General features: G+C 36.3%; 2 protein-coding genes across 2 annotated transcripts; one reads left to right on the top strand and one right to left on the bottom strand.

Annotated features, from left to right (window-relative positions):
- The first annotated feature begins 384 nt into the window (after positions 1-384).
- On the top strand, positions 385-5,541 carry LOC133526934 (NAD-dependent protein deacetylase Sirt6). Its single transcript, XM_061863793.1, has 6 exons — positions 385-563; positions 648-775; positions 1,078-1,320; positions 2,456-2,629; positions 3,036-3,159; positions 3,244-5,541. The coding sequence occupies exons 1-6, from the start codon at positions 498-500 to the stop codon at positions 3,910-3,912; spliced, it is 1,404 nt and encodes a 467-aa protein (XP_061719777.1). The 5' UTR covers positions 385-497; the 3' UTR covers positions 3,913-5,541.
- Positions 5,320-12,878, bottom strand: LOC133526932 (dolichol kinase). The gene is made up of 9 exons (XM_061863792.1): positions 12,656-12,878; positions 12,057-12,307; positions 10,934-11,148; positions 10,276-10,464; positions 9,640-9,849; positions 8,501-8,575; positions 8,054-8,228; positions 7,197-7,274; positions 5,320-6,486 (listed from the first exon to the last, which is right to left on the bottom strand). Exons 1-9 carry the CDS (start codon positions 12,787-12,789, stop codon positions 6,338-6,340), a joined length of 1,476 nt encoding a protein of 491 aa, XP_061719776.1. The 5' UTR covers positions 12,790-12,878; the 3' UTR covers positions 5,320-6,337.
- Between the last annotated feature and the right edge of the window lie 2 nt (positions 12,879-12,880).

Raw genomic sequence — 12,880 nt, 5'->3', positions numbered from 1 at the left:
TGGTAAAATTGAGGAAAAATATATTTTAAAAATGCATACTTTGCATGTTAGCGCTTATAAAAAATACAAAGCGCACCGTTTAAGACAAAAAGCTACTAAAGATTAAAAATAAATATAATTAAAAACATTCTCTAGTTTTTTTTGTTATCCTTTTTGAAAGTACATATTTCCTGAAGGAGGGTCCTGTCATTCATCGTATTTTTTATCGTAGTCACAACACTAAAGAATATCGATATCGATAATTTTCATTCTTGAAATCCCTAGTCTTTGCTGTCAAATAAGTGCCACAGATTATAAAAGTTTACAGCGCCACAACTATAGTAAAGGGAACTAACACAAGGCCACTGTCCCATCTGTAGCTAGCTACATATTATTAATCTGTGGTTCCATAGTTGGTTCGCTTGTGTTTGTTGTCGATGCGATAGTTTAATTTGTACATTTCATTTTAAATAATGAAATGACATATGCTTTGATTTAAGTGTAAACCTGAATTCAGCATGTCTTGTAATTATGCTGAGGGCTTATCACCCTATGAACACAAAGGTGTCCTAGGAATTCCCGAGGTAAACATATACTACCGACTTTGTGGTCCTTTTATTTTTGAATTATTCCATAATTTTTATTGTCATAATTGTATATGATTCTAGAAATTTGACTCTGTCGCTACATTCAATAAGAAATGTGATCTATTGGCACAGCTCATAAATCAAAGTAAGCATGTGGTTGTTCATACTGGCGCTGGGATCAGCACTTCAGCTGGTATACCGGACTTCAGGTAAGTTCACTATTTACTTCATCATACTACACTGACAATTCTTTACTTTGCACCCTAATTGCATCAGTGAGTATGCGCCTACTGATGGGCATACGCCTCTCCAATTTTCCTCCACGCAGCCTGATTTGCTGCTTCTCTTCTCCAGGGTGGATTAACAGTCTTTACAATATTGTCCTCTCAGATGGTAGGATTCAACCCTTCTTGTTACAATTAAATATAATTAACTATGCTACTCCATTACTTTGAATGTGACAATACAATAAATAGTTAGTTTCCTACTAATACAGCTTTTTTTATTTCAGAGGGCCAAATGGTGTATGGACTCTAGAGAAAAAAGGCAAAAAGCCCTCTATCAATGTTTCTTTTGCTGATGCAAAGCCTACAAAAACCCATCTCATACTAAAAAAACTTGTAGAGTGTGATAAAGTGCATTATATAGTGAGTCAAAACATAGATGGCTTGCATTTGAAGTCAGGGCTGTCACGGGATTACCTCTCTGAGCTGCATGGGAACATGTTTGTTGATGAATGCAACTTATGCAAAAGGTTTGTTTGTTTCATTTTTTTTTATAGCTTTATATCAGAAATACATTTTTATACTATCTATAGTTTTCCTTAATCGAGGATAACCGATTCTGTGTGCCATTGGGCAAAGGCCTCCCCCAATCTTCTCCACTCTTCCGTATTTTGCACTAATCTGGTCCATGTTTTAGTCCTTCCAGACATGTCTTTTATTTGATTGGACCATCTTTTAAATTACCTACCTCTTTCTTTTATGTCCTCTAGGGTGCCATAGTGTTACAATTTATTTTTTCAAAAGGATCTTACTGTTTGTTTATTTGGACAACTTCAATTTCACTCATTTCAAAATTTTAAGTCCCTAAATAGTTTGCTTGTACATAAATCTGGGTTATTTCTACTAGTTACCACCAAGTTGTTACCAGTGGTAACTACTGGGAATTTTTTTTTCCCACCTTTTACCAGTGGTAACTACTGGGAAAAGAAGTTCCCACTAGTTACCACCAACTTGGTTTGGTGGTAACTACTGGGATTTTTTTTCCCAGTAGTTACCACCAAAATTTGGTTAGCATTAAATACTAATAAAAACAGTATAAATATAGAGTTCCTTAATCAATAATTAATTAAACGTCTAATTAATTATAAGTTAATTAGTTATTCGTTTCATTATAAGTCGATAACTGTTTCAGTAAACTGCCTTAAAAGTGATAAAAAAAAATCGGTTTTTGACTGATTTGTTTGTTCGTTCGTGTAATTGTGACATTATTTACTGAAAAGGACTTTATTGTCGATGGCGCTTACGCCATTATCAACGATGCTCCTATACAAATACAACGCTGCGCTACGCAGTGTGGCGTAAGCGTCCTTGACAAAAGATCCAGGTTTCATAGATAACGTCACAATTAGCTCCATTTGCAATTAGTAAGATAAATGTTCTCATAAAAATATATATATTTTTTAACAAACAACATTGATATCGGCGCGTAGCGATTAAAAGTTTAGTATTATTAGAAATATGCAGAAATGCTGAACAAAGCTGATTTTAAATCTATTATGGTCCTAAAAGTATCCCTCCATAAATTGCATCTAATTAATTGAAATATATAATGATATAAATGTAAATGAAAACAAAACATATAACCATCCTGCTTGATTTTGGCAGGCAATTTGTCCGGAGCGCTCCAGTGGAGACAGTGGGCAAGAAGTGCAGTGGCGTGCCGTGCGCTGCGGCGCACGTATATGGCAGGCCCTGCCGCGGGCGACTCTATGATGGTGTCTTGGACTGGGAGCACAGTTTGCCGGAGAATGATCTGCTCATGGCGGAGTGGCACTCTAGGTGAGGACAATATATTTCAATTATGCCAAAACAATTTAATAATATAATCATTGCTCTATGAAAAATATTTTTTACTAATAATATATTTACTCTCTATAATGTAGGTTTCTCTGTTAGGAGCAAAGGATATTATTGCTAAATAAATAAATTATCTTGGATATAGTTTAACACATTCTCTGCCAAGAACCCGCTAGGTGGGTTAATTTTTTATTGGAAATGAGGCATTTGACACTGAAATTGTTAAGGCTCTGCTGTGATCAGTTTTTCTCTGGATACTAAAAGTCCATGTTGACATAATTTTTTTCTGAAACAATTTATTTATTTTAAATTTGATTTTAATACAAAATCACGTGTTTAAAACAAGGCCTTACAGATGTTGTGAAAAAAATAAGTTATATTTTTTCAGTATTGCAGACCTCAGTATATGCCTAGGAACGACTCTACAAATCATTCCAAGTGGAAACTTACCCTTAGAAACAGTTAAATATGGAGGGAAACTAGTCATCTGCAACTTACAACCCACAAAACATGTAAGCAATCGTTTTATCAATTTATTTTTTACCATTTTTTTTGTTCTTTACATAATAATTTATATTACCATTCGAATATTTCAGGACAACAAAGCTGATCTTGTAATAAATTATTATGTCGACGATGTTTTAGAGAAAGTTATGAACATCCTGCGAATAGACATACCAACATATTCGGAGGATGAGAATCCTATGAAAAAGGCAGAATCTACAGTAGTTGAATGGACCATAGATAGATATAGTGTTCTAACTTTAGAGAAAATGTTCAAAGCGAAGTGTAAAGGTGTTAAAAAGAAACGGGTACTTATAAAGAAACGTAATAGTGATATGGGTATCAGTGGAACAAACTGTGATGATAAAGCCAAAATAATAAAATTAGAAGTAAAAGAAGAAATTGATGACAATAAGACAGAAAATGGACATCTAAATATTGTAAACGAAAATGGACAGCAAGTTATAGTTAAAAATGAACAAAATGATGTAGACATTGTAGGAAATGGCCAAAAAAGTACATTTGAAAATGAACAAAATGATGTGGATATTGTTATTGAAAATGGACAGCAAATCAAGATAGAAAAAGAACAAAATGATGTCAATATGGAAAATAAAATTGGACAAAACCATACTGTTGAAAATAAGCAAAATGATGTAAACGAAAATGGACAAAATATTGTCATTGAAAATGAGCACAATGATGTGGATGTTGCAAATGAAAATGGACAACAAATTACAGTTGAAAATGAAAATGGATAACAACTTTTAATAGTTTACAATGAAAATGAATGTTGTAGTTGTAAATATTTTAAGTAAATGGAACAGGTACGACTGTAATATTCCCTAGAATATGATAAATCTTGGCCTGTACAATTCCTGTCGCATTTATTATGTACTAAATAGACTTCTCGCAAGAAATGATTGTCCCTACGACACGCGACAGTTCCTGCTCTTTTGGTTGGGCTTAATTTAAAAAATAATTCAAAATATGTTTTACCGTATTTTTATTGTCTACTAATATTTTACGTGACAGCTACATAAAGAAATACATCAAAACTTGAACTGTGATAGGAATCATAATTCGATGCGAGAGGTATAACAATAACATCTTGCCATGGTGGACCTCGTCTACCACGAGTTGGCATTTAACACTTACGTTAGCGACTGCATGAACTCGATCTCACTCCCTCTATGGCACCAATACGTCGGTACGAGCGAGATGGGAAGCGATCGAGTTTACGTAGTCGGTAACGTAATCGTCAAATGTCAACTCGTGGTGAGGCTATTTATGTCTGGTTTGGAATATGGTTTATGAAATGTCTGTTCAGTTGGTATAGAATGTTGTTTTATGCTATTCATTTGAATATCAAGCTCTAGTAGTAGCTTCAATCAATACATGTATAGTTTGTGCCATCCACGAAGACGCGCCCCACTCTTCTTCCTATATCGATTCTCGCTTTTTAGGGTTTCGTAGTCACCAAGAAACCCTTATAGTTTCGCCGTGTCCGGCTGTCCATCCTTCGGCGGCTTTGCTCCCTGATCGTTAGTGCTAGAAAGCAATTTGGCAGGGATGCATGAATCATGCATGGCGATCGACCGGTAAAATAAAAAGTTTAAAAATAAAATTACCTCCTAAGGTACCTCCCATACAAAATGTAAAAAAAAACCGCTTTAACCTAATGGTGTGGGGTATCGTTGGATTGGTCTTTTAAAACGAATAGGGTCTCTAAAATATTTTTTTTGATAAAATCAATATTTTCGGAAATAATCGCTCCGAAAGAAAAAAATATATATGCCTTTTAAACGCCAGACGGCGAAGGAATATGCCGTGCTCCGGTCGCTCGGCGTTCGCGAGCAAGACTTACCGATGACGGCCACAGCCAACTGAGGCGGTCAAAAGTTAATGTGTGTAGACAGAACTAGGTACTACACATTCAGCCACGGTCTGGTTGAAGGCTTGGTTGCATGTTACATGACAAGGATTTGTAGTACATTAAGTTAGTAACAATGTAATAATACTAGTTTTACTCATAATTACTAGAAAATGACTGAAACTTTTTGTCAACCACATAAAATCAGTGGTAGACCTAATACAATTATGTTATCGTAAACGAATTAATGTATAACCGTTAAACTTAATACAGGAACAATTTAAAAGAAACAACATTTAATATTAAATAATTTTAATTATAACAAAACTCTTTGGTGTCATTTGGAATGTCTAAGTCATAAATTATAAGGTACAAAAGTAGAAAAGGTTTTATAAAATAATACATAAGTTCTTAATCTGATTATTTTTCGTTAGACGGTCTTCAAAGTAATTCTAACGTGCCTTACGTGCCCAAGCTTGCACCGCAGTGTGCGTAGCTAAAGGACGTTCCATACGTTCTGCTCTGTCCTGCGCTGCGTAGAACTGCGATGCCTGCGCATTAGCCTAATAAGCCTGCGTTGATTTATTACAAAGTGGTTCTTAGAACCTTTGGTTTCCATCATCTGGACAGCTTGATGGTACGAAAACATTGCATTGTCATTAAATTTAAATAAATTCGATTTAAAAATGTTCAATTACAGTCTTAAATATCACTTCTTACCCCCTTCTTACTTTATCACTACTAGTTATAAATGCTACACGGCGTCAGCCAGTCACGATACGACTTACAATTGTGTCGTTTCTAAGCAAAAAAGTCCCACTGTTTCGCTTGCCATAAGGACGCTTTGATTGACAGGTTGTTATTTTTATAAAGATACAAGCAACTCTCGTCCTTATGGTAAGCGACAAAGTGGGACCTTTGACTAGACTTCGACACAACTGTGCACATTTAAATGAGAAGTTCATGACAATTAGATATAGAAACATTGCAAGACTCAAAAACGATTAAACCTTGTAAACTTCGCTTCAATGATATTTGAATTATTCATAGTTTCAATTTTTAAACAAAATAAATTCAACCTAACTAGATTTTCCCCAGCAAACGTTTTAATTTTGTATAATTGATGTCACAAGTTAAATTCACAACCAAAACAACCACAGCGTGTTTCGTCCTTAGTACCTACTTTGACTGATCGGTAGCGTAGCTAGGCGTGGGCGAAGCGGCCTTGGTCTCAGTGTTTCGGCCTTGGGCTCATAGATTTTGCCCTCGGCTTGAATAGTTCATACTACGCCACTGCTGACTATTATCTTAATCTAGCTCAAAAAGTGTGTAAACTGGAAGGCGATGATGTTGATCAGTGGTAGTATCAAGTTATCGACCTGAGCCGTCTTCGCTTCCACTAGGCTTGAAGCCGTCGCCGCTATGGCTGTGCGGAACACTGCGTTGTTGCACTCTATTACGTCTGGGGAATGGAAAAGGTATTTTAAGATAGATCAACTTTCAACGTAATAAAAGTTTTACGTTTCTGCTCTGGAGCATTTTACTTTCCAAGTAGGTTTTTTTTTGCGGAAGGCAATTAAAATTTGGTTAAATGGATTTGTTGTACAATTTCCATTCTGATATTAAACTCTCCATTTTTTATTGCTAAGAAACAAAACATTTATAACTACAAAACTTCCCAAACTGCGAAACAGTTGGCGAATGAAATACACCCATTTTATTTTCGTATAAGTACTAACTAAACTATCCACTAACTTACACTAGCAGAACTATTTAATAACGAACTACAACACCAGAGGGGTTGTGCGTTGCCGGAATTTTAGATGGGACGCTCTTTTTTTGAAGGTTTGAAAGTCGTATCGGTCCGGAATTATCGCAACGTTCCAAAAAACCAAAGCCAATGTATCTAACACTAATAATAATATACACTAAACTAGTCGGAAGTCGGAACACGTCTTACGATAGTAAAAGGAATTTGAACCTTCTATACAGTAGTTACATTCTATATTTAAATGGCAGCACCAATGTTCGCATTTATTGACTCAAGTAAAACTGGCTCTGAAGATCTATCGTAAATTGGAATTTCGTTAGCCGACCCTGGAATTGTAAGCGTCCATTATCTACGGTGTTCACTTACCGTCGGATGGGCCGTTATATACAAAAATATCTTACCAAATAAATCGAGACAGTAGACTGTCATGACCTGTGACAGTATGTTGAACAACGTGCCCTCCACTGTTCGGCTTTGCCCTGAAAATAAATCAGTTTCTAAGTAAATGTTTATTATATGCACGTGGAGAGTGACTAAGGGCCTAACGAATAAACTTTAGGTCTTCATCAACAAGTTCCTCAGGTCGATCCTTCCCGTTTTCTGGCCAAAACCATTCGAAATGAAGACCTATGGAGTATATGTCGGCAAACACCCGTTGACGAAGAAATCGCGACACAGAAATAGAGATGGATAGGACATACTATTCGAAGAGGGGAAACGAATAACGCTACCATAGCCTTCGCTTGGAAACCGCCGGACGGAAGCCGTGGCTCCGGGTGCCCTGTACACTCTCGGCAACGGTCTGTCCTAAGAGAGCTACGAGCGGTCGGGTTGAACTGGATCGAGGCCAGAAGTCGAGCTGAAGATAGGAAGGCGAGACGTGGCGCGAGCTTGTGAAGGCCCGTTGCACTTCTGGGGTGCTGGGGGCACAACATATACACGTATTACGTTGCGGTTAAATAAGAAAGTTGGCCTTAGTAAAACTAATACCACCCATTTAAACAAATAAACTAATTTATTTTAATCTTTGCGCCATTTTGTAAACTAGTTCATTTCGTTTAGACAATAAATGTGTTCATACCATGTATTTCCTGTGTCCGTATCTCTGGCCAAGCCAGCTGGCGCCGGCGTCGCCCACGCCCACGGCTAGTACGCCTGCTAGTCGCTCCAGAGTTGGTGCTTGCGGCGCTTGTAGACTGATAAACAGTACATGACAGACCTTACACTAATAACATAGACCTGTCAACTAAGACCGTACCGTGCCATTTCCTGTGTCCGTATCTCTTGCCGAACCAGCTGGCGGCGGCGTCGCCCACGCCCACGGCCAGCACGCCTGCTAGTCGCTCCAGTGTCGGTGCCTCGCGCGGCGCTAGTAGACCGAAACCAAGGCCGCAGTACATGTAGATAGGGGTTAGCGCGAATTCGCCGCAATCCTAGTAAGATTTTTTTTAAAGACCTAATTGCGTACTATTAAAGTAAATAGCTAAAGTAGCAAGTGTTTTTATAAAATATAAAATCTAAAGCCTTATTAAATAAAGCAGTCACGAGGCAAATAGGAATCACGACTTGAGTCGTTCGCCTCGCTACTGGCATTAAAGTAACTCTAAGGTTAGACTAAAATGCTTTAATTTTGCTCTTGTGAATGCCAGACGTTTTAAAGATATAAAGTGGCAGTAAGTGGTACAAAACGAACTCACAACATTACCTTCTCATCGCTATAAACGAGGAACGCCGATTGTAATGCTGGTGAGATTGGTTCTATATTCGATTTTCTCAATGCCTGTAAATTAAAAGTATGTAAAGTGTATTTTTTTGCAATCTACTAACGGAATTACAATTTAAAAAATAACGATCTAAGGACCTCTAACAACCTCTCAAATGATTGAATTCGTTGCACCAACAAAGCCTGCTATATTTTCTTTGGTTAGGGTCTGTAGAGGCCTACACAATTGAAGACGTCTGTAGTGACGTTTAGCTTTAAATTAAATTAAATCATTTATTGCAGACAACATTGATCCATATACATATAACATTTATAAAAAGAATTAAATAAAAACGAAAATTTAAATCGATTTAAATACTAGACATTAAAATTTACATGATTAAGCATTTCATTGATTAAATTAAAATAATAAATGGATTTAATAAACAAGGATTAAGCGCAGTCAGTCTTTAGGTACTTTAGGGTAGATGTCGCATCTAGCGTAACATAATGAAAGATTATTAAAAACTATGGAAGGTAGAGGCAAGGAACAGAATCTCCTTAGGCAGAACTGTTGCAAAAGTGTCCAGTTGTCAGCTATAAACAATAGTTACAAATCTCTCCATAGTAGCGCTAGAGTAGCTAAGAACCTAGGTGTTATTGACGGAGTGAAGTGCGCTGTCTATGATTAGATTTTTTTCTCAAGTATTCTAGGTATTGTAGCGCCACCTATTTATGGTTTTATGTCGGACACTTTTTGGTATATGGAGATTTTGTTCCTTGCCTCTACCTTCCAAAATAAAAACATTCGCCCGCAACAACAACGGATAAACTTAAAACCAAAGCGGTGGGCTAGTACCTAGCCTAAAACCCCGAGTCCTAATCTTACCCAAGGTAGTGTTTTATTTTTCTGCTTAGCAACAAGAACATTTGGGGGAATGTTACCGAGGACAGATTTCTGTAATCTAATGGGCTCCACAGACCTTACAACAAAACTCGGGCGATTTTCGATACATTGCCGACTAAGTAGTTGCAACGAATACATTAGACCAATGAAATGCGGCAATGTATCGAAAATAGCACGGGATTAGCTGCAAGGTGAATGGAGCCCTTAACATAAATGTACCTAATATTAAAGTTACCTCAACTAAAATAAGCAGTCCAAACCCAATGCCAGCCGCCATCTCCATAAGTCTGAGATCTAACAATATCCCCGTGGCGAATACTGCAGCGGCGAGCAGATGAAACGATTTCCTTGTGACGGTTGTAGCCTTTTCGGCTGCTTTGGTGCGCAATACCAGCACAAATATAGCGACTAATACTAGGCACGCCCAGAAAGCTATTAGTCTTACCTGAAATTTAAGGTAAGTAGGCATTTATATTGCATTTTAAAAAGATCTGGTACTTTTGTAAGTCAGCAATGGAAGTTGCTAAGAGGGTTGTCTCCTATTGACAGTACAAAAAAGGATTATTTTTCAGTCACGGGGTGGAGTAAGACCTAATAGTAAAAGCAAGTACATACTTCATCGTCTACAAATTGACCAACCACTCCACAGCGAAGGGGTGAGACCCAAGACTGCTATCACAGTCTAGCTATCACAGTCGTGAGACGGCAGGAAGGAGGGTATCGAATGAGATCCCACATACTTTGCAGTCAATAGTTTTCTTTAACTCTTGTAGGAACCAGGAACCTTAAGGACTACATGTTTTGCATTGACAGATAAAAAATAAACGAAACTGAAAATTTAGGTCTGTTGAGTAAATACCAAAATACTTACTCTCGTCGGATGAATAAAGAGAAATATGAATAATTGAGGTATACAAGTCATTCCAAGTAATGTATATAGTTGTATGACCGCAAACGCTGCAGCGGCGGTCAAGATGTACATCAACAAATTAATTGTTCTGGAGTCTTCCTTCAGTAAATATAGGGCTGTTACAATTAATCCCACTGTTGATAACACTGTCTGAAATTTGTAGACCAGATTTTAATACAGTGAAATTATTTTGATACAAGTAGGGAGGGAGGAATATCACGAGATCGTCCATATATTAAAAAGAGAAAACGTTTTGCCACTTCTAAATATTTTCCATTCTCCATGATTTCTTAGTATGTTATTGACACAATGAAAAACTAGGTTTATAGGTTTTCCTTTTTTTCAAAATTTGCAAAACAATTTTTTTTTAGCGAATTCTATAAACCTAGAATATATTATGCTGAAGCGATCGACATCAAAATCAAAGTGATTTCTTAACATTAGTATATAGATACCGTTTTCTCCCGAAATGGAATTTCATAGAAAAATTACCGTTACTTCGATAGATTCAAAAAGCTATTCTTCCCTCTTAAGTAGGCAGAACGAAATAAGGTAGCAATTGCATTGGCACCATGGAATTGAGTTTTGAATTAAAAAAGAAAAATTTGGTATATCTTACAATAACAACACCATTCACAAGATCCACGTCAGTGCCCTTATCTTCCAAATTACACATAGTCTGAGCCACCATCACAGTACCCGCGATCACTGCGCTCTGTGCAACGATCACTGCCTCTCCGAGAGTAAATGTTTTGGGATATGCCAGTAAATGCCGGAGTAATGCACAGAAGATGAATGGTGACGGTAGGGCAAAGATAAGTAAAAATAGTGTGTCTGGAAGGAAAGAAAAGATTTACTTAATAGCAGTACCAAATATACAGTTAACTAGTAATTAGCCGGGTCCACACAGAGCGAGCATACGCGCGAGGAAATTGCCTCACGCTCGCTTTGTGTGGACCTGGCTATTTTAGCAGAAATATCTGCAAACAATACCACAATGCTTAAAAATAAAAAATTGAAAACTTTGGTGATGGTTTTATTACTACAGTCTGGCATACAAGTTTTCTCAGTAACATTAGTATAAAAAAAACTATACTTATCCCTCTTTGAGTTATACTAGCCTCATAAGGCTACACATACATTATATATTGGTTCCAATGTAATTAGAATCTATCATAAATTAAATATAGTAGCATTTATTTTGTTATATTGCTTTTTAAAACAAATTTATCCTAATTTACTTATACTTACAGGGTTCAAATTAAAAATAAGAAAATAATATTTTTTCCTATGGCAGGCTTTAGCAGGCTAGCATAAAAAAAAGACAGCATGATTCCTTCTGCCTATGCTCCATTGAAAATGGTCATGGTCCTACTTACTTATGGTATTACTTATATGTAATTTAAACCATTTATTTTATTTCAACAGAGTTACATTTCTTTTGTTACATTCAATTTCAAAACAATAAAAAGACAATGTAGGTCCTACACTATTAATTTCAGATTTACAGCCTTAGTCATTCTTAGGGACCCTAATACCAAAACTCCGCTGTCTGCTGTCCGTCCGTCTATCACCAGGCTGTATCTCATGAACCATGATAGTTAGACAGTTGCAATTTACGCAGATGATGTATTTATGTTGCCGCTATAACAACAACTACTAGGAAACTTCGGTGGGCGTTTTTTTATATTGTGGCCCTCAGGAGGTTAAAAATATGTGTGTATAAATGTACAATACACTACCTTCTTTAACAACATTGTACACCAGTGCACTTGTTATCAACCCAGATACCAAGCAACCTGCCCCCAACCCTGTAGTTAACACTAGGCTTGTAATGGATATAAAAATATGAAACAATATATTATAAAACAAGAGTCCAGCAGACACACAAGCTGCTAGCTTATATGCTGCCGACACTTTATATTGCAAGCTGTAGACTATTAATACTGTTGGCAGAAGAGTGAAACACCATAGTCCATTTGCTTCTGCTGGCCTAAAAAAAAGTTGAAACATAAGTTACTCACACAATTTTTATTTAGAAGTTTTTTTGGCTTAATTTAATGCTTGCTTAATTTTATTTTGTGTGATAAGTTTGTTAAATAAATAATCATATTATAGAAAATGCAGCAAAAATTCATATCAAATAGATGTTCAAAAATAAAGTTTGGTCATAATTTTTTGTGAACTTTGACCAGACCAGATAGATAAACTATTCATTAATATTAACAAATGCATGTATACATTACTTTAACTACGGTGCATAATTTGAACAAAGTTATCAACAAATGATCATATAATATCGTGTAATCATCCACTTATAAGATTATTTTAAACAACTTACCTAGTACTTATCTGAGCCGCATGTAAATTCTGTGTTACTAAGTTGTCGTACTTTGACAAAGGTTTTAAACACTTTTTGTCAATGACTTTATTCGAAAAATTAAGTAATTGATCAAATTTTGACGCAGAATCCATTTCTTATTAGTTATTAAATTAAATTTAGATAAATATAAATATCGGGAAAGGGAATATTATTATGACAGTTCTGCGAGTCAAATCGTTTGAC

The sequence above is a fragment of the Cydia pomonella genome, chromosome 17, assembly GCF_033807575.1.
Source record: "Cydia pomonella isolate Wapato2018A chromosome 17, ilCydPomo1, whole genome shotgun sequence".
In the NCBI taxonomy this organism is placed as follows: Eukaryota; Metazoa; Arthropoda; class Insecta; order Lepidoptera; family Tortricidae; genus Cydia; species Cydia pomonella.
The sequence above is the reverse complement of the archived record's forward strand: the minus strand, read 5'-3'. Positions and strand labels throughout refer to the sequence as shown.